This window comes from Symsagittifera roscoffensis, chromosome 9 (assembly GCF_963678635.1).
Source record: "Symsagittifera roscoffensis chromosome 9, txSymRosc1.1, whole genome shotgun sequence".
NCBI classification, from domain to species: Eukaryota; Metazoa; Xenacoelomorpha; order Acoela; family Convolutidae; genus Symsagittifera; species Symsagittifera roscoffensis.
Window position 1 is genome coordinate 808,012 of NC_087070.1, and position 25,926 is coordinate 833,937.

Consider the following 25,926-nt stretch of genomic DNA (forward strand, 5'->3'; position numbering starts at 1 on the left):
AAGATGTTTACCAAAAAAAAATCTCTTAAGCAAAAAATTTAGACTAAATCTTTGTTGATATACAAGCAACATAAAAACACACTAAAATAATTAAATAAAGTCAGCCGTTTCAGGAAAGTTATAAACATATAGAATAAAAGTCATATTTAAGAGGTTTAAGCTGATCGCTTAAAAAAACAGAACGGAACCTATGCCGACAGTAACAAAGACCAAGACCAAAAGTTACAGCAAAAAGTAAGGTCCACCCGGGATTCGAACACCGGACATTTGAAGCCTGAAGCAGGCGATGAATAACTAAATAAAGTCAGCTGCTTCACGAAAGTTATTAATGTTTTTATAAAAAGCACGGTCAATTTTTCACAGATTTCCATGAGGAAAACTCTAGCTCCCGATTACATGACACGTGTTCTTGCTAATATTAAGTTTGATGAAAGTCAGTTTGAGACTCTAAAATTTGCTTCACTTCACCCGATATGCGTTTATTTGTCTATCGTAAATAATTCTAGAATTTTCTGTCAAATTTAAAGGTAAAAACAATTGCGGGCAAAAAAATTTCGCCTATGCATTGAAACCTTTGTTAAAATCATGAATACATTTCTATATCTTCACTGGATTTAACAGCTAACCTTTATCTCCAAGACTAAATGATTCAATTTAGAAGAAAGAAATTCAAATTATGGAAGCTTTCAAAATCAAACTTCGGTTAAACCTATTGTACATTATGGTAAACTATTCTACATTTTTCTCATCTTAGGTCTTTTTGAAAAACGGTAACCCTGTTAATCCTGTTGATCTAATATACTGATTAGATTGTGTTGAGTTCTGTTGATCTAATATATTGATTAGACAAATCATATTTTGAAACTGTATCCGGCTCTTACACATTACGAATTTCTGTTGACGAAAACTTCTTTCAATGAATTGTGTCCTAGTCTTACAAAGGTACTTCTACTGGATTAAATGGGAGAAATATTTTCAATTTTTTAAACTGAAATCCTTATTTTTCCCAAATCTTCTCCACTTTTGAAGTTTTTAAACTTTTTTCTGTTATTGGTCGAACTTCTACGAGTCTGTTGAACCGCCTGGTTACATCTAGACGAAAGATGAACAGTCCTCTTTGCCGAGCGTTAGAAAAAATGGACGACAGTTCAATTTTTTCGCTTCATTGAGATGCACCATTCTGTTCTCATTAACATGCTGATTCAGTCAACAATTACTACCAAGTTCATTTCATTTGTATATAATTTTTCCTTGAGATATCTTAGTGTCAAATCCAAATTTGACAATTTTGAAAATTTAGGCGTCAGTTTTTTTTTAATTTTAAGCCGCTAAACTTCCAGGGTTGGAAAAGCTCAAAAGAGTTCAATGTTTTCCAGATCGACAGATCGTCGGTACGATAAATGATTGAAACAGATAAAGGAAGACACCGAGCACGCGATACCCGTACACCTCCAACTATATTTTTTAAGCTGTCAAAAAAAATGTAGGTACTTTGCGCCATCAATATGTCACGTTGAGTTAATTATAAAAGAAGCAAGCGGGTTTTTGTAGAATTGCGAGCGTCCACAGTTTCGACTGCAACGACCGAAAAAGTTAATAGTCGATAGAAATTTGCTAAAGATTGATCGTTTAAATGAATTTAATGATCGTTTAAAGAACAAAAAAACATTAGTTAGAGGCCATGCTACACATCGCGAATATAAAAAACATAACAGCCACGAGACAATTGCCTTGACCATTAGCAAACTGACTCTTGGATCAAGCTCCTTTCACGCTTCTTCGTCTTCTATCAACTCCAACAATGATAAATAAAGGTATTCACACATTTCGCCACTCACACGTTTCGCCCCTCTTAAATCTACTGGTACATTTCGCCCCTAAAATGTAAATTAAGAAAGCGGCGTTAATTAACTGTGTAATAAGTTAGGGGCGAAACGTGCGAGGACGAAATGTGTGAAATTATTAGGGGCGAAATGTGTGAGGGGCGAAATGTTCCACTAAATTTAAGAGTGGCGAACTATGTGTGGGGCGAAACGTGGGACATTCAAAAATAAAATATGTCTTGTGCATCAAGTCATTCTCTCCAATATTTTTGATCAATTAGCCTTCCTTAATTCAATTAAAAACAAAGTGATGTATTTTGGAAAAGACGGAACCAAAACTCACCGAGCAGCGACAAATATAGCTAAAATCAAGACGGCTTGTATGTCAGTAAAAAGCCCTGAATGTTCCAGCTGTCCCTTAATCTGTATCGAATAGATGTTGTTAAAAATATTTAACAACCATCATACAATTTTTGGACAGTATCAAGCATCAAGTGAGAAAATTTGATTAGTACGAAAAAACTAAGACCGATTAGGGGCATGGATGGCGACAATTCGTCGCAAGCGCACATTTGTAGCATTTGTAAAAAGTGGCTATTCGCAGCACGCGACTTTTCGTAGAAGGCAGCATTTAGTAGGGGTAAATGCTTTGATCAGATAAAAAAACATTAGATGAAAGGCTTCAAATAAAGAACAAAGAAACTAAAAATCGAAAGCAGGCTTTTAAGTTGCTTGAGAAAATCCTTGTTGCTATAATGTTCAAGGAGTTAAACTTATCTGGCTTGGTCTTTTTTGACACCTTGGCGGCTATTTCTCCGGCAGTTGTTCTCAAAAATGTGTTCTCCGACGTATGAAACGTAGGGTTAGCACATCCAACCCCATCTGAAAAACCCTTTGCCATCTCTCGACCGAATTATTAGTTTTCTGTCTTCCATTTTGGCGTTCCGAACTGCTTCTAGAGTGAAATAGGGAATTGCCGAACCCCCATGCCTCCTCGGAGGATGGCTCCAAACAAAGTTAGTTCGAAATAATTGACAAAATCTAATAAAGGGGACTAATAAGGCAGCCATGCCGATTTCAAAGTCGGGCTCAGATATAAGTGCCAGAGCAATTAACGACTTTAGAACTTGTTTAGAGCGTGTTTTGTAACTTCTCAATAAACCGGTGCTGATCCGATGTCTATTTGGGCTAATTTTGCGCTATTTGGCCTAATCAAAATGAAAGAAGAATCCTTTTCTAGATATTCTATTGAATTTCCTCTGCAATGCGTTAATTCAAACCTTTTCAAAATCTACCAAAAATCGCGACGGCCCAAGTCCCAGATTGAATTCTTTCAGTTGTCTAAAGAACCGAATGTATTGATTCAATATTGTTTTGAAAATGAAAACTTTAGAAACAGTTTGATGGTTAACAGTTTGATAGTTTGAATTGTAAAAAAGTGTTAAGTGAACGCGTGACATGCTTTAAATGTACCGTCTGAATGCCGGACTGTGTTGCTTTCCAAAGCTTCTAAGCTCTCGTCTGTGGCAACATTAAATTTCAGTCTTTGTCATCCAAATCAAATCAAAAAGGAGGAAATTATCACCTCTTTGGGTCTTGCTGATTTTCAAAGTCACGGTAATGGGTTAAGGTCCTTTTTAGAGGGTTGGTGGAATCAGTTGCTCCTTGCCGTTGAACAATTCTGGCGAGTGACTTGCACTTAGGTAAATAACAATTGTTTCGAGACTAATATCCCCAAATTTTTCAACGTAAGTGAACCTGGGAGGCGTCAATGTTGGTTTTATTTTCTATTTGGTAGCGCGTTTATCCCTGAAATTTAAGTTTTATAACAGGTCAAGAAAATTTTTTGATCTCCCTCCACCAAAATACGCCGGTCTTTAAAAAAAATAGCGTTTCCGGGGAGTTATTTTTTGTTCCACTGGGCGTGGTCAGTTTCTCCCCACATTTATGCATTTACGCCATTTTAAGGTTTTTAAACAGAAAAAAGTTAAGAAGTCCTAATGTTTAAAGCTTAAGTTGGCACACAGGTCGAAATTTTCAAAAATTTTACTCCTTTTTTGAATTTTTTGCATGGAATATTTTTGTGACCATGTTCTCCAGATATTCAGAATTACTCATCTGCGATGGTGGTAAATGGAGCTTTACATGGTCTCTTCGCCAATTGCTTACTGGATTCATGAATTACCTGGTTGTAACGGTTTAGATGCACAGATTCGCCATCGCCGACCAGCTGTTGTTTGCCTTGCTCGCTTATGACAAAATTTGAAGTCATATTGGTAATAATTAGTGTACAGATTTGCTAGATGAAATCGAAACAAATGAATCGAAAAATGTGATTTCGATGCTACTATCCTTCAATTACTCTTGTCTCTTCTGTTAATTGATTTCAAATTGGTATTCAATTCAAGACTGGTGCTAAATTGAATTTTAATCGCTCGGTGGATTTTATTACCTCCACAACCACGGCAAAACATTTTGCTTTAAATTCGCATCTTTTATCAATCCCCATATACGCAAATAATCGTGCTGCGATTCGTCGCTTGCGACCAATCGTCGCTTTCGACAAATTGTCGACTCATGCCGATTGTCTTGCCTAAATTATTAAGGAACGTTTTTGCAGGGCGAGATAATTCGCCGGGCATAAATAGATTTTGTTACGTTTTCAGCATCGAAAAAGAAATCTTCACTGCGCTCATAAATCAGTCTAGGGCTTGATCAAATTGGCAGTTTCCGAACACTCAGAAGTTTACAAAAACTAAACGAAGGTAAAAACATCTTTTTACATTTGAACTCGGGTTGTCAAAATCTTTAATTTTTTCGTTAAAAACTATTATTTCAATCGCCGAAACTCTTTGTAAAAAACACCCCACGCATAAATATTCCCTATTTCTTCACAAGTCGGACCACTAAAGCCAAACAGCGAAAGCTACTTAAGATAACCAAAAAGAAAGAAACCGCGTAAATAATTTGTAGGCAGGAGCTTGCAATTTAGGTTTTAAAAAGCGAACTGATCTAACGCAAGATTTATAAGGATAAAAGTCAATAAGAAGCAACGTTCAATAAATTTACATTATGGCTTTATTGCTGTCTTTTTAGGGGAAAATGTTTTATCAATCATGTTTGTCTTTAATAGTTCATGTAGTCAAGATAATTAAGCAAATGAACTTGTCTCTCATGGTCGTTTGCTGCAAGATTCAGCAGTAAAAAAACTTTGGCGCCCACTTTCCTTTAAATAAGTTTGAAAGATTATTAGCCAGTTTGTCATTGAAAATGGTTATGCTGAATAATTTTAAGATTATCTACAACAATTAAGTTGACAGCGTCTTCGTCAAAACTAGCATGATAAAAATAAAAACATTTTTTTTTCCAGATTTTTTCAGGTTTATGTTAAATCAATTTGACCAAAACTTGCAAAAAAACTTAATCTCTCATAAAACTCTAAAACAAGAAAAACGGCAGAAAAACTACACAAAATTACAGGAAAAATTAGTTTCGAAAACTTTTTCAGCTCTGTTCAAGCAATTGCCGAAAAACGTTCAATGTTTTATGAAATTTCAAAATTAGAGAGGAAGCAAAACGCTGTTTAGTTAATTAATTCTTGCTTTTTAAACTTTCTAGAAAAAATTGCAAGAAGATCTATGTTGATTTTCAGCTCAGCTATCAAAATCTTTCATATGTTTTAAAAATAGCCAAAAACAGACGCTCGCCAAAAATAGACTAAAAATCCTCCACGGGAGCATATAATCCTTTTCTTTTTCTACGAAGTTCTAGTTTAAAATACTTCATTTTCAAATCTGTTCGCTTCCACAGAAAACTCAAACTCTTGATTTTCATCGATGCTAGTTTTTTTCAAACTCGAGGGGCCCAAAATATTTGGCAGTCATAAATAACGATTTATCATATGGCGGCTCCAGCCTCTTGAAATACTATTTGCAAAGACTTTTCTAGTTTCAAACATGGAACTGGCACAAAATTTTTTATTTCCATCAAATTTTACAATGCAGCATTATTTTGGACTCTTCAACTATCCTCCAAACAGATCTAATCAAGAGTAGTTTTACAGAGTAATTACAAATTTACGGAGGTTTTATGTGAAGACAAAATGTGTTTGTATTATTTTAATTAACTTATATGTCAAACTGCAAGACAATTCTCTTGTACACTTAAACGAAAGTAGACAATATAAAACTCGCAGGTGTAGAAGGGGAGAGGGGATGGGAGGTTGATAAAAGAGCCTAATATTCATATTTTGATCACAGTTCAACTGAGAGGTCGCCTTCCTCGGGCGATAACTTGAGACACACATTCCACTCGGTTTTCTCGATTCGCTTGTCCTTGTCTGAATCACACACGTTTTCCAAGAACTGGTCAATGCATCCCTCGATAGGGTTCAACATCGATATGAATGACGTCATCTCCTCCCCTTTGATGTCGCCACTCTGGTCCGTGTCGAGAGTGAGGAATTTCCAGTGGACGGGGATTATGTAATTGGAATCTTCCATTTCTTGCGCCTAAATAAAGAATTGTAATTTTGAAAACACATTTCAAGCTTGCTCCAAACTTCAAACACCAATATATCAGTGCATATCGAATGAAAAAATGAAAACATCTTACTCTTGGGCAAAAAGGAGTTTCGCATCACTTGCGATGCAAAAACGAAGGCAAGAATCCACATTGCTTAAGATTTGTGTAGGCCCAAAATCTTCAGTGAATTTTATTAGAAAACTTTCTATGATTAACCTTCCGTAAAGTGATTTAGAACAGTAGTGAAATCATTCCAGAAAAAAGCGGGATCAATGAACCGAGAAAAAATAAGAAGAAAATTATTCAACCCCAAAAAATCATCAGAATCATTTTCCAAGTTTTTTTTCGAAACAATTTCGTATTGAAGAAAGCACACATAAAAAAAACAACTCAAACGTCATACATAGAGGTGAAGCGGAGCTTCGCACCACTTGCGATACGTCAAAAAATTAGCCGAAAAAATAGGGTTCAACATCATTCATATCGATAGGGTGATGACGTCATTCATATCGAGATGACGTCATTCATATCGATAGGGTTCAACATCGATATGAATGACGTCATCTCCTCCCCTTTGATGTCGCCACTCTGGTCCGTGTCGAGAGTGAGGAATTTCCAGTGGACGGGGATTATGTAATTGGAATCTTCCATTTCTTGCGCCTAAATAAAGAATTGTAATTTTGAAAACACATTTCAAGCTTGCTCCAAACTTCAAACACCAATATATCAGTGCATATCGAATGAAAAAATGAAAACATCTTACTCTTGGGCAAAAAGGAGTTTCGCATCACTTGCGATGCAAAAACGAAGGCAAGAATCCACATTGCTTAAGATTTGTGTAGGCCCAAAATCTTCAGTGAATTTTATTAGAAAACTTTCTATGATTAACCTTCCGTAAAGTGATTTAGAACAGTAGTGAAATCATTCCAGAAAAAAGCGGGATCAATGAACCGAGAAAAAATAAGAAGAAAATTATTCAACCCCAAAAAATCATCAGAATCATTTTCCAAGTTTTTTTTCGAAACAATTTCGTATTGAAGAAAGCACACATAAAAAAAACAACTCAAACGTCATACATAGAGGTGAAGCGGAGCTTCGCACCACTTGCGATACGTCAAAAAATTAGCCGAAAAAATAGGATAAAAGCCACTGATTTTATTTCTCTCAAAGGTGTTTGATTTTGAAGAAAGATACTGAGAAACAATTGTCAATGTAATAAAAGTATTGAAAAACAACATTCATCAAACGGTAACTGAGCAGACAAGACGAAAAAAATTGCTGTATAAACTTCTGAGCCATAAAAAAATCTTAAGCTCCCTATTTTTACTCCCCCCTTCAAGTGCAAAAAAGCAATAAAAAACTATTTTGGCCCTTCAAACGACAAATTATGAGGCAAATAAACAGATATATTACCAGCCGAAACCATTTAAGCCGAAGAAAACAAAAGTGAAAAAAATTAAAACAATCAGCAAAAAAAATAAAAAAACAAAGTTGTTTTGAAATCAACAACAAAAATCCGAATTAAACTATTAATTAATGCTATTTAATCGCAAGCGTAAAAACAATAGGAAAAGTTCAAAAAGCCATGATTAAGACAACATAAATTGAGTTTCCTCAGTGGAGAAAAAGGAATTCTCCCGTACATGCAGAACTGCACAAAATTTCCTATTCATATTATGAAATACCATTGATGACTCAAGTAAGCGGTTACAAAAAACCGAAATTTTCACGCCGAAAAAGCAAAAAATACCAAACTCTTTGATTGTTAATTCAACAATCAACAAAAAAACCGAAGTTCGAATAGACCAAAAACTTAGGGTACTTAGTGTAGTCGTACGGCGATCCCTTTAAGATTTAAAGATCAAGCGGTCAATCGCCTGCCGTTGAAAGGACAGTTTGTGACACAAAGGCGAAGCGGATACCACATAAAAACTTGCGATACAACATAAAAGCAGCAGTGCAAGTTAGCAGAAAGAAAAAGTAAACCACTGAAGCCAAAAAAAATATAAGAAAGTCGAAAATCCACAACTTAAAAAATTAAAATGTTGTCTAGACTCATGTTCTCTTTGCCGAAAACACGTCCAGAATTACAATCGACAGCATTCAGTGAAAATTCAAAAAATATTTGACAAGCGTCAACTGAGCCGACGAAATTTAAACAATTTCCCGTAGAACCAAATTGTTGTCACGAAAAATAATTTGAAATACAAATCCTTTGCTAAGAATTATAGCATCTTGTGCGTTCCAGAATGAAGGATAAAACGTATGCTTCCCTTGAGATGACCCCAAGTTAGGTCCCCAAGCCGATAAAGTATAGGCCGAAATCAATTAGGCCGAATAAAGTTTCTAAGCAAAAAAAAACCAAAAACAGCTAAATATACAAAGTCAAGGCTAGTAAAATAATTAATTAGTGAGTGATTCAAAGCGCTAAAAGCAACTATATTGAAAAATTTATTCAAAAATCAAATCTACAATGTGCAGCGGACAAATTATATGCAGATAAACTATAGGCCGACATTTTTTGGAAAGGAATATTTCCAGCTTGAAAAAAAAAACAGTTTCAGGTCCGATTCGAACTCACGGCCTTTGCTGTTCCAGGAAAAAAAGCCGGACACGAATAGAAATTTCAATTCAGTATGAAGCAAGCTACAACTTACTCTGTTAAACAGTCTATATTCCGATTTGATCACGCTCGCCAATCGCAAGCATTAAGACGAGCTCTTATTTAACCTTCAACTTCAAGCCTGCCACAGACCGACCAAATTCGGCGGCAAAAGCGGTATCATGTGAATGCTTATTGCAAAAACAAACGATCTTGAGTCGCAAAAAGGATCTCGATTTAAGAAAAACATAGCCAACAGAAGTTTGGAAAAGTGTTAAAAACAAGGAAACTGAGAGCAAATTGATTGAAACTTTTTGAATATTTTTCATCTTTAAAGTTTCCAAGAAAACATTTGAATTTCCAGAACAATTGATGATTGACACTTGTTTGATAAAAATTAACCCAATTGAAGAAAACTGGATGAATGGGCAATTTTTTTTATTCAGCTTTTTTTATTCAGGGAAAATCTGAAAATAAATTAAAATCCACTTTCGAAACTAGAAGTTCCCTCATTTTCGCTATTGGAGGGCGCAATTTACTTAACTATTAGCAGATTCGTTTCATTTGAGCTCAAAAACATATATACCTATGTGTATTCAAAAACGCATTAATATGTATGAATGCACTTCTGTAGTTATTATAGCATTTAAAGACTTTTCACTTAAAAAAAAATATCACCAATAATTTTATAACTGAAAATCACTTTATTATTTTACACTTGGAAAAATCATTCTGGAATGTGGGAAAATAATACAAAACGGACTTTCTCTAGACAGGTCTGTGAATGCCTACTGATAGCTCCCCTTCAATTCGCAGAAACCATAATTAGTATTTAAATCGCAAAACATGCTCAATAACATCTGTTCACTAATTATGAATCAATTTAACCCAAAATTTTTAAATTATTACGTAATGAATCAGTGGGTGATTTGTTGCTCTAGTTGTTTTGAGGGGAAAAGTCTACTCTGAAAAAAAATTAAAAACCCAACTTTTGGGTTTCAAACATAATTTTTCGTCTTACAACTCTTTCGCTTTCAAGAATCTTTTCTTTTTGTAAATGTTCAGATAAAACAAAATGAGTTGGAGAAACTGGATTAATGGGTATTTATTTATTCCGCAGTAAATCCTATAAATTAAAACCCTTTTTTGACTTCAATCTGCTGAAATTTTTGGAGCCATTCGCATTTTCGCTATTGAAGAGCATACATTGTCTTCCAATTAGCAAATCAATTTGAACTGCATTCGAAAGATCTTCAAAGTCAACACACGGACGAAGGGAACTAAGCATCACGTGCGATACAAAAACAGAATAAAAATGCCTGTAAAAAACTGCGATAAACTTCTATTTTCTAAAACCTTCAAAGTATTATAAAAAATAGGCACGATCCAGTCACCCTCTAACACACTAATGATTTAAAAACTCATTTGTCAAACTAAAAATAGGCGTCGGAATCATTTGTGGATCAGCTCAATCAGATCAAATTATTTTTTCAAACGATTTGATTGTCGCAGGTTAAAATATGCAGAGCTCCAGACAATGGTCTCATATAATTTAAAAGAGAATAAAAAGATTAAATTTAAAATATCGTCCGAAAACCGTTTATAAAAAAATGGAAAACTTCTGGGGACTCAATTACCTGCACCACAACAGGAAAACATCAAAAAAATTTCAATCATAGTGAAAATGGTTTAAATCAATAGCTAAGCTAGGCTGGCTCAAAAAGTCCGTGCTGAAAAGTCCGTCTCAAGCTCGCTTATGTAATGACAGTTGAGCGAACTTGTAAAAGTGCACCAATGAAAAAGTAATTCATCAATCCACATCAAAATTAGATAAAATCCGCACAAAGAGGACCGTTAAATAAGAGAGACGATACGCATTCTAGGCGGCAACACAACAACATTCACTAGCCTGATACAGCAGTTCTCTCTCACTCTCTTTTAGTCCCCCCTCTGACTCGGGGTAAGAAGACAGCTGCTGCATGATGTTGAACAGCCACGCCCTCATCCGCATAGGGAACTGGGCTAACTCCTCCTCGGTACAGGACGCATTCAATCCGGCTCCCGTCCCAACCCACGACGACCCATTGAACGAGACACCTGGCAAATAGAAATTAAATAAAACAACACTAGCCGGTTGCTTGGCCTAAAGCTAAAAAGGTTCTAAATCAGTTTGTCTCCCGACATTTCGCAAAACGGGAAAAATTAATTTGCTTTTTATAGGGGAGAAGAAGGGCTGTTGCAATTGGAATTTCGTTTTTTGAAGGGGGAGAGCAGTGCGAGATGTTTCAGAATTTCAAAAAACCAGAAAATTTTGTCACCCTTCTTATTTTTGTTGAAAAGTTCTGAGCTGCAGATAAATTTTTGATAAAAACTGGCAAACAATGACCCCGTTAAACTTAGAGTATATTAGCTGCTAGGATTGGTCGACCAAAATGGATGCTGCAGAAAAGCACCCTAAGGCTGGTCAGTTGGTCGACATGTCAAATCAATCCCGTAGGCCAACCGTTACCCTCCTTTCTTCCCCAAGGGACACCAACTTCTCTAAATCCGCAACTAGGGAGGAGGGAGGGTAACAGTTCGCCTACGAGACTGATTTGACACCACAGAACACTTTTATTTGTTTATATAAAAGTAAACAATTTTTTGGTGTTTTTCGACAAAGGGGGAAACTTAATGAAAATTATCGTTGCAACTCAAGTCACAACCAAAAAAACTGCTTTATCTCACAAATGATATATCACAAAATCTTGCGTGACATTCTTTTGTCGCAATTATGCGTGTGTGCAACAAAGCAATCCAAAAGTCCCTTTTACCTTCGGTATTCAACACCAATGTTAACCAACAACGTTTATTTAATTTTTTCCTTTCATAAAAGATTAGACAAAACTATTCTGGGGATAAAAGCTGAGAAAAAAATTGTTGATTAACTGCAGCGTTTGTTTCCGTAAACTGACTTTATTAATCGAGAATGAAGTCAAATTTAAAAACAGTCTACCTGCTAAAAGTTTATCTGGCTGCTCAAAACACTTTTTACGATTAGCTTATCTTTGCCTTTCCAAACATCAATTTTAAAATCAGAACAGGATAAAAACTTAGATCTGAGAATTTTGTTTCAATTGCTAAATCAAATTCAATTTCATTAGCATATATCAAAATGGACTTTTCTAAATTTTAGGACTGTGATAAAAAATATGATTATTTGTGGTACCCGACTTTAAGTAGAAAAAAAGTATTTAAGACTTCAAACACACGACGGCCAACTTTTCTCCACTTTTAGTGGGCAGAAAAGTTCAAATAAAATAAGTCGAAAAAATTTTTGGAAATTTTTTTATCTGGTTCGAATCACGATTGAAAAAGCTTTAAAGTGATATATTATGCAACCCAGTCCTATGATAATTTGTGGTACCTGATTTTGCATAGAAAACAAAATGAAAAAACTGAAACACAACCGAATACAAAGTTCCTTCCCATTTTCAATGGCCTAAGCAATGAAGAACTATATTGGTGGTGAAAAAAAAAACAGACAGAAAAAGTTTTTCAAGAATTAATGATTCTATCACCAATTGCAATTAAAGCAAGTCAACAAGAACCAAAAAAACAACAGCAGGGAACAAAAAAGACAGATTTAACACTGATACATAAAAAATTAAACAGAACCTAACATTGCCTAAAAACATTACCATAAGAAGCCTCAGAATTTCAATCAAAAACAAGGAACCCGCGAAAATCATCGGCAAAAAATTCAAGTCAGATCTCCATACAAAAAAGTTAGATACCAATATCAAAGCTTTATTCGAGATTGAATAATAGACAGAGAGAAACACGATAACTAAGCCAACGAAAATTAAGACAAAACCGAGCCGAAAACAAACTATAATACTAATAGCAAAAAACAGCGTCTGCCCGGGACCCAAACTCCAGATCTTTAGAATCTCAAGCAGGCGTTTGACATATTTTAAAACAAAATCAGCTCTGGTTGACTTACGCTTGGAACCGAAAACCAACAAGTTAATGACCACGCTTCAATTGCTTTAGAAAAACGAAACTGAACCTTTGATGGCTTAGAATTGGTTTTTATACGAGGCCACTTCAACTGGTGCTTATTAAAACATAACCAATAGGAAATTTGAACATCGATCAAAACAAAGCAATGCAAGCGATCAGAAAAAAAATGAAACAAAAGCCATCAAGTCGAATCAAATGAAAAATTATGGAAAAAAACAACAATACAAATTTCATAATTTTGTCTCGAATGATGTTCAACTGAAGGCAAACATGTCCAGCAAAATAATCTCGGACGTGAAATAATTATTCAGCAACCTTTATCGAGCTTCACCTCGGCCGACAAAGCTTAAGTTTAATCGCGTTGATCCGGAGAAAAAAATTGTTTTCATAGAAAAAAAGTGGGGTAAAAAGTATATTTCCCTTCTAACAAGGAAAATAGGGCCACTAATTCAATATATTTATAAGCAAGAAAAACAAATTTGAGTGTGAACAACTTCTAAGAGTTATTCCTGAAAAGAAATCATCACGGCCTTTATTGACTTTAGATAATTCTGGTGAAAAAATAGATACGTTTCATCAGTAGCAGTTTTTCTATCAAAAGAACCCAATTCGAGTAAAAAATAATAAAATTTTTGGAGGTCAGGTACTTCGATACGAGGAATATTGCCATGCCACTGCAGTTACGGGTATTCATGTAGAAGTATGGTCCTGTTATAAACCTCGTTTTAAAATATGGTCCAGAAAAACTACCGATAGCTTCTTACAAAACTTAGACAAACAAGTTATTAAAAGTAATTTCTAAGTTCGGCCAGTAAATTGATATTTTTGAAACTTTTATTTTAAAGAAAACTAGTGGCAAATCAAACGAAGATATATTTACACAAGTTTTCCTTTTGTTTGCATCCCATATCAGTACTTCAAGTACTGTGGTCTGCCGGCACCACACTTCAAAACGAATACCCATTTACGCTTAAAATCTGACACAGTATGTTAAGACCTCAATTAATAAAAGTCAAAATCTGTACAAAACTGTTGTTCACTTTATGCATCAGAAGCAAACACATACCGCTGTTTTTCCAATGGAGACCGTTTAGCGATCCATTCTATTGGATCACATGTTTTTACAGAAGTGAAGTTGCACTTCGCATACAAGCAAAAATATGACCGAAAACGCTACGGGGAAAAACTGAATGAGTAAAACTTTGAGTCTACAAAATTTCTGAAGTGACGCACGCCAATTATGAGTCTACATAATTGCTAAGTGACGCAAGCCAATTATGACGCATTAGCAGTATCAGTCAATTTGAAAAGAAATTTACCAACGAGCATGCCTCAATTTAGAGAGCGGACGCATTTTAGCTAGTATACAAAAAAGTTGATTAAAACATCCGACGCTGCCCAGGTTCGAACCCTCTGATTTTGTTGCTGGTCTCATTCCCTACCTCTACGCTACAGAACCATGAAAACATTAAGCTAAAGTGCTATTTGCAATATAATAGTCTGTGTTAATATCCTTTAGCATTGGCTATACTTAATATCTGGATCAAAATGAACACATTTTTTCGCAACAATTGCATCACAACAATATTTGCGCCTTAGGTTTAAAAAAAAAAGAAAGTTCATACTATAACACAAGCTATGCGTGTGTAAATATCAGTTTTTTCTTAATACTTCGAAAGATTTACCTTCCAAATTGAAGAAATCGTCCGTTGAGTAGAGATTAAACGGGTCCAAATTATCGTTCTTCTCAGCTGCAAGACTCGTCGAAAATAGAGTCAGCGCTAGGCTCAAGAATACGGACAAAGTTTTTGCTTCCATTTTTCAAATTTGTAGCACGCTGGTTTAAATCTTCAGAAAATGAAAATGAGTTCAAATCAGTTGCTTCTTTCAAACGGTATCTTTCCTCTCTAGTGTCAATTTGTTCTTCTAATTGCTTAGCGGAGCGAACTTTCCCTTCTCAAAAGAAACCAACATTTTTTGTTTGCATAACTTCTTGTAGATTCAATTTCAATAAGCGACACTTCGTTTTTTGACTTCTGGTGTCAATAATTAGTTTAACCATCAGCTAAGTATCATAATTATTTGTGGAAAGGCAAGCGTAGCGCAGCAATCAGCTTAGATCGGCGCTTGATCTCATTAACGATTTCTTCCATAGGGCACCTTGTCACGGGTATCCACGCTTTGATAAACTAACTCAAACACTAACCGTATCCGAATTTCGAACAGAATAGCGGACTTCTCGGCATAACCGGTGGGGAAAGGAGCATTATAACTAAGATCCCTGGCGTTTGTTTCATAGCCGTTCTTTGATTTCCGATCACGAACTAAACATCCTCACTCATTTTTTACACTAATTTTCGTTAATGGTATCTTGGCTTTACAAAAGATGATTCAATAAAAAATAGTAAATTCTAAGAAAAATAACACGGCATGATTAAAATGAGCAGTTGTAAATTATACCGAGAGAACGATTAATACAAAGATTGCTGAATAAATCACATTAGCAATTTAATAAATACAAAGAATAGACCTGAAAACTCAATCAGGAGGACTGAAACTTACTCACAACAACAAAAATACCTTTAAAACGGATCAAACCAAAAAACTGCACGGATAAACAAAACACTTTGAATCGTCATTTTGAAATGAGAAATAAAATTTAGAAGATTCTAAAAGTTTCACAGAAGTCATAAAAACTAGTTTTATGCCGAGGAAAGGCCAAACCAGACTATAATATGCAGTTGGAGTTGTAATTCTATTCGGATTTTAACCGAGCAAGGTCCATCGGGGAATATTTTGCACGTCTCATCTGAGAACACGAATCACGTAGCATCCTGAAACAAACGGTCAAATGTATAATTATAATTTTCCTTCTTTACAAGATACTAAAAACCTATAATGTCAAAAAATAAAAAGCGACTAAACTGAGTTTAAAATTAACGGGACATTTGCTCGCTCCATTCGAAACGGCCCATATGGTCTTATGACGTTTTATCAGGCTTGGAAGTAGATAATAAATTAAACAATTCTGTTTTTTTAAGGATGAGCCTGAAAAAAAATTAATTAACTAGTCTAAATGATTCTGACCTTTAACCGACAAATGTACCAGTCAATCCTATAAAATAGACCTTTAACCAAATTGAAAAAGTAATTAAAGGCAAACTGCTTATAGGTTTCCCTCAGGCTAGTTTTCAAACAGAGACGAAGCGAAGTTTCTCAAGATTTGCGTACTACACACACAGCATTGCAAACAAGCAGACAAAAAGTGAAAATACTTTAAAAATTGTCGAATTAACTACATAGCAAAAACTTCAAAATTTTGTCTCGAATGATGTTCTATTTAAGGATAACACATCCAGCATATTGAACCGCCGGCGTGAAAAACGTAAAACCTATTTTTCCCCTCAAACGACCCTAAATTAGATCACTTTGCCGATGAAAGCTAATCTGAAACCACTTAGGCCGAATGAAGTTTTGAAGCAAGAAAACAAGATAGCCAACAAAGAGTCGGAAAAGTGCCAATCAAGTCAAATTAAACAACAAAACTTTTTGCCCGAAACTTAAGAAATTAAAAATATATATATACATCACGTTGAAGCTCTCTAAATTTCCAGAATATTTTATGATCATCAATTTTTTCACAAGACTGCCTCAATTCGAGAAAACAGAATCAATATTCAAGCTTTAAATTTGCTGGAAATCCAAAAAACAACAAAATCCGCTTTAGAACCTAAAAGTCATTCACATTTTTTTGGGTCATTTTCACTTTCTTAATTCCAGAGCGTGGTTTTGTTTTCTTCTATCAACTGAATTTGATCTAAAAAGAAAATAAAAGTCAAACCACAAAAGACCAAACAAGGCATGATCAATTTTTAGACTTTGTATGAGAAAACCATCAGGACCTATATCAAAAACGACAAAACATAATCGGACAAACGATAAGCCGACTATCTATTTTTAAAACTGATTATTTTCACTCTAAATAAAACTCTCTCGACCAGATTCGAGAGAGGGACCTTTGCCATCCCATACGTAGTCACGATATAATCACGACGAAACATACGACAAAAGTAAGACCGACAATTTATGTTTGAAATGGAATATTTGAAGTTAAAAAACCAGTTCCTGACTGCATTCAAAACTACGACATTTGCGTTACTTCTAGGCCAAGAGTGGCAAAGAAGCCGAAAAATTTGAATTTCTAACAAATCAAGCTATCAAAAGATGTAATTTTGTTGAACCAGTTGCTTGCCAGCAACAAGTTTACATTCCGATTTGATAACGCTTGCTAATTGCAAGCGTATTAACTTCAAAACGCATTGCTCAATCGCTTTAATTCTTTTTGTTTGCTCTTAAACAAGCCAGATTGCTCTGCGTCGCTTTTTAAACGCAACCAAAAGTGGCAGGCAACCAACAAATTTCTTTTTCGACTTCAATTTAGTTGGCTGACCTGTGGTTCTATGTTGTTTTCTTCGTCATCTTCATCTTCCTCTGAGGCGTGAGTGGTCCTTACTCGCTCTACTTTCTTCTGTTTGGCAGCAGTGGGTCCAACATCTGAGTCATCGATTCCCTCTTTGCTCCCATCTAAAGAACATTCGGTGAGCAAAACAAGAAGAGATAGAAAATTCTGCTTGGCTTTCAGCGGTGAATGGGGCTGGGTCTTCCGACGCTTTTCTCCCTCCGGAATTCGACATCTTCGTCTCCTAAAGGCTCCCTATCTTCGACACCCTATTTTGACAGACCAGTCAAAACTTTTTCTAAGGGTTCCAATATATACATAGTTTGAGGGGTCGTGCGCGTCAAAAAATGTTATTTTGTGGTCTAACATTTTCAAAATATAGCCAACAGAGAGTTGGAACACAATAAAACCAAATAAAGGAGAGCGAAAAAAATGTGACAATTAATATATTTCGCTAACTTGCTAGCTTCCTGGAAGACGCCCTGTACTCAATATCATCATCCTCATCGTTTAGATCTTTCTTGTACAAATACTCCAGACCAGGTCCCTCGTTAGCCTCTTCGCCATCATCGTCATCTTCATCGTCGAGGTCATCGTCATCATCAAAATCACTTGCATCCTCCTCGTCTTCGCCAACCTCGTCATCGAATTCGCCATCATCATCGGAGTTGTCGTCGCCAGGCACTCCTTTAAATAATTGTATTTGCAGAAAGCAATAAATTGAACGTTCAGCGCTTTAAGTCTGAAGCGAATTTGCACTCATAATTACAAGCCAGAAAACGGCAAGAAGCTCTAAGGTGAAAACAAGCAAGAGAAAAACCAGCATTACTAAAACACAGACAACGCAGAGCTTCGCCCCACATGCGAGAAAAAACATAGCATAGTAAACTAACCGACAAAAATTCGAGGAAAGCTACTTAGTCAAAGAAACGGTTTGAAAAATATTTGGAAAAATTGGTCTAGCAAAAACTTCATACGTTTTTCTTGTTTTTATGAAATTCATTTTGAGGAAACCTGTAAAAAAACCATTGGAACAAAACTTATAGAATAGCCAAGCTTCACAAATACAAATGATAAAACGGCAAAAAAGATAATGAGAAAAAAATCAGCCTGGAAAACAAAACAGCCCACAGACAGTTAGAAAAAAGTTATGAGCGCAAGGAAATAGTTTAAAAAATACGGACTTTTTTTTAATTCGAATTTCAAAGAAAAAAAAAACATATGGCCTCAAAGCTGCCTGAAATTAAAAAAAATTCATGATTGGCGCTTCTTTGATAACATGAACCCATCAAATAACATCCCAAATTCTTTGATAACATGAGCCCACAGACAGTTGGAAAAAAGTCATGAACGCAAGGAAATAGTAAAAAATACGGACTTTTTTTATTTCGAATTTCAAAGAAAAAAAAACATACGGCCTCAAAGCTGCCTGAATTTCAAGAAAAATTCATGATTGGCGCTTCTTTGATAACATGAACCCAACTTGAGAAAACTAGATTAATAGGTAAATTTTTTCTTCCGCTGGGAAATCTTTAAATTAAATTCCACTATGGAAACTAAAAATTGATCACGTTTTTCGCGACTTATAAACTTTTGCTGTTGAATAGTGGAGTTTGCCTTTCTTTGAACAAAAGAAAAGAACTGATCTTGAAAATAAATCAGAAGTCAAACTGCGAAAAACCAAGTTTGAGCGGGAACAAATTTTAAAACTTTTTCCTGAAAAAACTAACAAAAATCACCTAAGAGCTATATAAGAGTATTCACTACGCTTATGATATGTGCCCGATTCGAACCTCGGACCTAGAAGTTTTGATTCTCGCATATGCTCCACGGTCTCAGGAAAATATCTAAGCGCTACTGAGCTCAGACACGAAGCGGCGCTTCGCATTACCTGCGATCGAGGTACCTTCACAGCAGCTGACTACTCTTTCAAACAATCATGGCCATTGCAGTGTATTAAAACATGTAAATAGGAGCCAACCATTTGTAGAAGGTCCACTCTTTCCTCCCTCTGCGTACTGGGCTCCATTGGCCGTCAGGGGCTGTATCTCGTCATCCTCATCTCCTTCTTCTTCGTCATCCTCTTCTTCGCCACTGCCGCCATCGCCCTCATCCTCATACTCGTCTTCACCTCCTTCTTCTCCTCCATCTTCTTCTTCCTCGCCACTTGAGAGACCTAAATAAACAACAAAACAGTTGGATAGCTGTAACTGAAACTAATAAGGAAGAGAAATACAAAATTTCAAAAAAAATTTCATCCTGTTTCATTTAACAAGTTTAAGCATCATCTTTTTCAAAATCAAAAATTTTTTTAATGGCTTTGTTTTGCAGATGATTTGTTTGTAAATGAACTCAAGCTCGAGGATAAAGAAAAACTAAGCACCTTTTTCGACCCTTTCACAATTTATTTAGATGGGTTCATTCAAAACACGTCACAAACATAGCCGACAGACAGCTGGAGAAGAGTATATACCAATGCAAGTGAACAGAAAACAATGCTGCCTTTTTTTTGAAAATCTCAACTTTCGAATTTCAAAAAAAGATGGCCTTAAAGCTCTTCCGATTTCTAGAACAATTTATGATCGACTTTTTTGATAAAATTAACTCAATTTCGTGACATTTACACTTTAACTGTTCACTTTAACAGTTTGCCTTCTTATAAACAAAGGAATCGAAGTGAACTGAAAAAGAAATCAAAAATAAAACCACAAAACAGTAAATAGGAGCCTGAACAAAATTTAACTTTTCCTGAAAAAAATCATCACGACTTAAATATGAGACTGAATTGCGTTAGAGACTGAATTGCGTAAAAAGAGTTGTTCTGTAAAAGTATGTGGGGGGTAGTGCACACGCTGGATGTCACTTCCTCGCATCTGAGCCACGATCACCTGAAAAATTACTAACACGAGCTGACAATAAAGCAGCTGCAGTTGCTACTCAAAAAACAAGCGGTGATGAAGTTTTGAGGAAAAAATTTTGGCAGCTTGATTAAAGACGCAAAAAGTGAGAATTTTCAAGCAAAAGAATCAATCAGCGAATTTTGACTAATTAAATTCTACTAGCGAGTAACGCACCTCCGGTGCTTCGAATTTTTAACAACTCATTAAAGCCGCATATATTGGAAAAAAGATCTGCATTTTTTGAGTATACTCTGATAACAGTGTTCGTTATTACAAATCTTGCAAAATTTTTTATTCAGGTTTTTTAATACAAATTTTGAAAAATCATAAAACTTTGTGAAGTTTTATAAATGTTCTTTGAAAACATTCAAAATTAACTAAGAAACGTCACATCTTAGAAATTGAAAGCAACTGAGCAGTCACATTTGGACGCAAGATTTGCAACCCCTGAGAGTACTCTTACAAAATCCAACTACAACTTTGGAAAAAATCAAATTTTGAGAAACTTCAAACTTAACTTTTCTAAAAAAAAAAGATATTTTTTGAAAACCAGAAAAAACATCTTTGAAACCACCAAGATTTGAGCACTCTCATTTGACGGCAACATACGCAATCCTTGACAGTACTCTGACAGCACTCAACTACAGGATTGGAAATATCATTTTTGTGAATTATTTTGTAATTTAAGTTTTCTGAAAATTTCTCAAAAAAATGACAAAAATCGTCGTAACTCGTAAAAGGGAAAGCTTGGTCATTCCTAATTGGAAGCCAAATTCACCACCCGTGAGATTACTCTGACAGCCCCCAACAACAGGCTAGGAATTTCAGATTTTGAATAAAGAGGTTTAATTTAAGTTTTCAAATTTTTTTTTGAAAAATGACAAAAAAACGTCATATCTGGAAAACTAAAGTTTTGATCTGTCATTTTTGGAGGTAAAATTCGCAACTCCTGAGAGTACCCTGATAGAGCCTCAATATAGAGATGGGAACAAAGTTCTCGGAAAAATTTTTCTATACTTAAGTTCTCGGAAAAATCGTAAAAACGTCATATCTCGAAAACTACAAAGATTTGAGCAGTCATATTCTGAGGCAAGATTCGCAACCACTGAGAGTACCCTCACAGTTTCCAACAACAGGATTGAGATCTTCACAAAATTTTGAATTTTTTTAAATTCGAAGTTTTTTGAAAACTTTTGAAAAAATCATAAAAAACGTCATATCTCGAAAACTACAAAGATTTGAGAAGTGATATTTGGAGGCAAGATTTGAACCCCTGATAGTACCCTGAAAGCACCCAACTACAGTGTGAGAACTTCAAAAACTGAGAAATTTTTCAAATTTAAATTTTCTAGAAATTTTTAAAAAGTCTCGAAAATTATCGTATCTCGTAAACTAAAAGGATTTATTTATTCATATATGGAGGCCAGAATCGCAAAACCTGGGAAAGCCCTGATAACATCCCACTATTGGTTTCCTAATTTCAAACTTGATGAAATAAACACTAAATTTAAACAGGAAAATCGAAAAAAAACCTGGACCATTGCAGTATACGATATAGCTTAAACGTGCAAAAATTCTTTTGTTAAACATGCAAAAATATTTCGTTGAAAAATCTTAAACATGGCGAGATAGTTAAGCCCGCATTTAAATATATAATAGATAGATTGGGCCAGATTTGAAGTTTCTTTTCAATCAAGCTCGACCAATTCAACCAACTGGTTAGCGGTGAGATGTGTTTCAAGTAAAATAGTCCAACAATCATTTGTAAAACACTTTAAATTTTTCTTGATAGCTGTAACTGGTTTGCATATGTTTTGATCAAACCTGTCACTCAAAACATTTAAATACTTTAAATTTAGTCTTCTGAAGCCAGTCATCAAGTAATGAAACTTGAAACAAATCAAATGGTTTTGAAAGCTTAAATTGATTAACTAGAATTTTATATACTTTATAAATTAGTTTTATTATCAAAATATGGTGGAGGAAGACCTGAGACATGCATAAACGTGCGTTTCAGGGATTTCTGAGAGTAGCCATCAAGCGATCAAATTTAAAATACTTATTTAATATCTTGAACTGTTTTTTTAGTTTATCGGAACAAGCTATCAAATTACTTGGACATCTTGAACTGGTTTGATAGCTTGAACTGTAGTGCATAGAATTTTCTGAAGCAAGCAATCATTCAGCGAAGCAAAATTAAATACTGAAAAGTTCTGAAGCTAGACATCAAGCAATACAATAAAAAAACTTCTGTTTTTTTTTAATTCTTGAAATGGTTTTAGTTTTTTTTTGGTTTAACTATCAAGCAATGAAACATTGAAACACTTTAATTTCTTTGAAAAGCTTGAAAAGATTTGATACGTTTTTGAAGCAAACTATGAAACATTTGAAATATTTAAAAATGTTTTGATAGCTAGATGTTTCGCTCAGATCTGAAGTTTCGCGAAGCAAGCTAGCTATCAAGCCAGTTAACTGATACATTTCAAACGGAACGGTTTCAAAGATAAAACTAGTTCAATGAATCTCACAATTTGAACGGATTCGCTCTCAATATTTTAGGAGAGCTATAACGCGTTGAAATTATTTTTGAAGTTGTTTTATTAGCTTGTACTGGTTCGGTGAAATACAAAGCAATCAAAAACTTCAAAATCGTTTGTTATTTTGGATGCTGGCTTTAGTTTGAATCAAAAAATTTTCGGTAGCATTCTTTTCAAGCGATAGAATTTCGAAACATTTCAAGTTGTTATATGAGATCAAAACATTTTTTGATGCAATTTAATCAATCGATGAAAATAAGAAAAAATGAATTGTTTTGAGAGTTCAATTGAATCACGAAAAAAAAGATTTTTGGAGCAAACTATTCAAGCGACGAAGATTTGAAACTTTCAATTGAATTTCAAATTTTAATAGTAAAACATAGCCAATCGAAGATTGGACAAGAGTAATGAACGCAAGTAAACATTAAAACAGATTTGGTTGAAAAAATCTCAACTTTCGAATTTCAAAGATAGCATTAATCCAACTTGAGAAAACTGAATCAGCATTGAATCCGAACTCGACATCAATTGAATCCGAAAACTCAGATTTAGAAGGGCGGTTTTCGAGAACAATCAAAAACTTTCAATAACCGGCAAAAAAACAAATATTTGACTTTTTCGAGGACCACCTGTAGAAAAATGTTAAAGCTGGTCGGCCTGAAATGGATGTCATTAAATATAAGCAAAGGGGGTCGAATCCTTGAGGAGCAAGAAGAAGGCGTCTGCCCTCCCCGCCCCTGTGTGAGGGTTGCTTTCAAGAGAAGTACACAAAAAAAATTGGCAAAAAATCAAATAATTGACTTTTCCGAACACCCTTAATTTTTTGGGGAGAAATTGGGCAAAGCCGCTTATATGGAAGCACTTCACATAACCCGTTCTCTCAATTGACCTCAAAATCTCAGATTTGATATAGTAGTTTTCAGAAAAAAGTTTCAAAAAACGGTCAAAAATCAAAAATTTGACTAACCAGAAAAAAAATTCTTAAGAAATTGCTGTCATAATACTTTGAGCGCTTGTTTTAAAACTTTTGACTTAAAACTTTTTTAAAACACAACCATTGTTTCGTTACCTTTGAAATTTATTAATTAAGTTTTGCTATTCAAACGACACAAAACAACATTTAAATTTAACATGAAATTTCGCTATTTAAACGACACAAAATAAGTCTGCCAAGATGATAAAAAACAAGTTGAAATCATTTTAATTGGAACAAAACAGAAACATAAAATCCAAAAAAGGTAAATTATTTAAAAAAAAATAGCCAATCGAAGATTGAAAAACACTTTCTTGAAAAAATTTTCGAATTTCAAAGAAAAAATGAATGCCCTTTAAGCTCTTTGAATTTCCAGAACAATTAATGATTGGCACTTTTTTTGATAACATGAACCCAACTTGAGAAAACTGGATCAATAGGTAAAGTTTTTATTCCGCTGCAAATCTTAAAAATAAATTCCACTTTCGAAACCGTTTTTTCGCACCATTTCCACGTTCGTATTTGGAGAGTGCTATTTACGTCGCTTTCAGCAGATGAATTTCAATTGAACTCAAAAATTGCTTTATACCCAAGTGCATCAATGTTTTAAGACCTTTTTCTTAATAACAGGAGAACTGTCAATTAAAGTATGAATTGTTTAAAACAGAAAAAAGCCATGACTTGCCAATTAAGGCGAAAACCAAACAACCAAAAAAAACTTAATTTTTTGGAAATTTCTTTGAAAAAAAATATTTTCTGCCTGAACAGAACTACGCCTGATTACTACTCCGCTCAAATGGTACTTTACTTAAGCTTTCAAGAAATTGAGCATGTTTACCATTCCTACTAAATTGACCATTCTGGGAGTGAAGTTGTTTACAGGGAAAAATTCTAGTTCCGGGTCGCAAGGGTAAATACACTACTTTAAAGCCAAAAATGAAGTTTTCAACACGACCGTTTTCATTTGCAAGTGTAGTATAGGAGTAGTATAGGAAAAATCGAGTACTTGGTTTGATTTCCTAATCGAAACATGCGCGTCTTTTCCGAGAAATACGGCATTAACTAACATACCTTCTAGCTCGTCTTCGCAGAAGGATTGCACATTTGGGAGAACCTTCTTCACGTTGTCTGGAAAAGCTTCGGAGGAAGTGATCTCATTGCTGAACAAATCCAGAGACACCAGGCTTGCAAGTTTGCTCTACATAGATAGAAAAGTCTTCCAGTCCTTTTATTAAAAAAAACCCAATACTTCACTGATCGTTTTCAAAACTAATTTGTTGTTTTACTGAAACGGGCCGTCAAATCGCGTCAAAAAAAACTTGATCCAGATTTTTTTTAAATACTCACCAGTGGTCTAAGACACTCGACATCTTTGATTTTATTGCCACTCAAATTAATTTTCTGCAGATTAGGACAAGATTCTAGCACTTCAAAACCACCAGAGAGAAAATTGTCTGCAAGTTCAAGCTGAAACACAAAGAGAAGTTTCGCAATACAGCTTCATTTTACTAGAAATTGCATTATCTTTTTAGACAAAGAGCAGTTCCTACTTTACGAAGTTTCTGCAGCGGTGGAAATCCTTCCAAAGTAGTGAGACCAATATTAATTAAACTGAGACTTTCCAGCCCGATGTAATCTTTTGTTAAGCCGCATAGCGTAGAAGACTTGCAGTGATCCAAATTCAAGTATGTAACCTGAATAATAACTTTTAAAAATAACTTTTAACAACTTTCATATTTTTAAGACAAAAAAAGCTGTATTAAGATTTCCTCTTACCTCTGATTTGTCCAAGTTACCGATCTCCAATGCAATTCTTTTTTCCATTTTCATCTGGGAATTAATCAACTACAACCAAACAGTCATATCTAAAAAAGGTTCTCGTTTAGAAGTATGATCAGTATCATGCTTTAGAATACGCAAGCGGATTAGTGAAAAAAATCAATCCCTAAAAACTAGATCTACCACTATAAACTCGAGAAAAATTTTCTTAATTTTTCACATTTGTTCAGGGCATGAATTTTTTCCTCATGATTTTCTAGAAATTATCATAACGTCAGAAATTATCATAGTCACCGAAGTTACTTCACTAATCCTTCATCATTT

At 34.8% G+C, this 25,926-nt stretch overlaps 2 protein-coding genes across 2 annotated transcripts; both read right to left on the reverse strand.

Annotated features, from left to right (window-relative positions):
• Positions 1 to 6,851: 6,851 nt before the first annotated feature.
• LOC134854366 (SPARC-like) lies at positions 6,852 to 14,869 on the reverse strand. The gene is made up of 3 exons (XM_063870590.1): positions 14,640 to 14,869; positions 10,859 to 11,046; positions 6,852 to 7,007 (listed from the first exon to the last, which is right to left on the reverse strand). The coding sequence occupies exons 1-3, from the start codon at positions 14,770 to 14,772 to the stop codon at positions 6,852 to 6,854; spliced, it is 477 nt and encodes a 158-aa protein (XP_063726660.1). The 5' UTR covers positions 14,773 to 14,869.
• A 475-nt stretch (positions 14,870 to 15,344) lies between these two features.
• LOC134854021 (acidic leucine-rich nuclear phosphoprotein 32 family member A-like) lies at positions 15,345 to 25,704 on the reverse strand. The gene is made up of 8 exons (XM_063870084.1): positions 25,600 to 25,704; positions 25,374 to 25,517; positions 25,171 to 25,290; positions 24,895 to 25,021; positions 19,395 to 19,589; positions 17,873 to 18,100; positions 17,405 to 17,538; positions 15,345 to 15,788 (listed from the first exon to the last, which is right to left on the reverse strand). The coding sequence occupies exons 1-8, from the start codon at positions 25,651 to 25,653 to the stop codon at positions 15,777 to 15,779; spliced, it is 1,014 nt and encodes a 337-aa protein (XP_063726154.1). The 5' UTR covers positions 25,654 to 25,704; the 3' UTR covers positions 15,345 to 15,776.
• Positions 25,705 to 25,926: the final 222 nt, after the last annotated feature.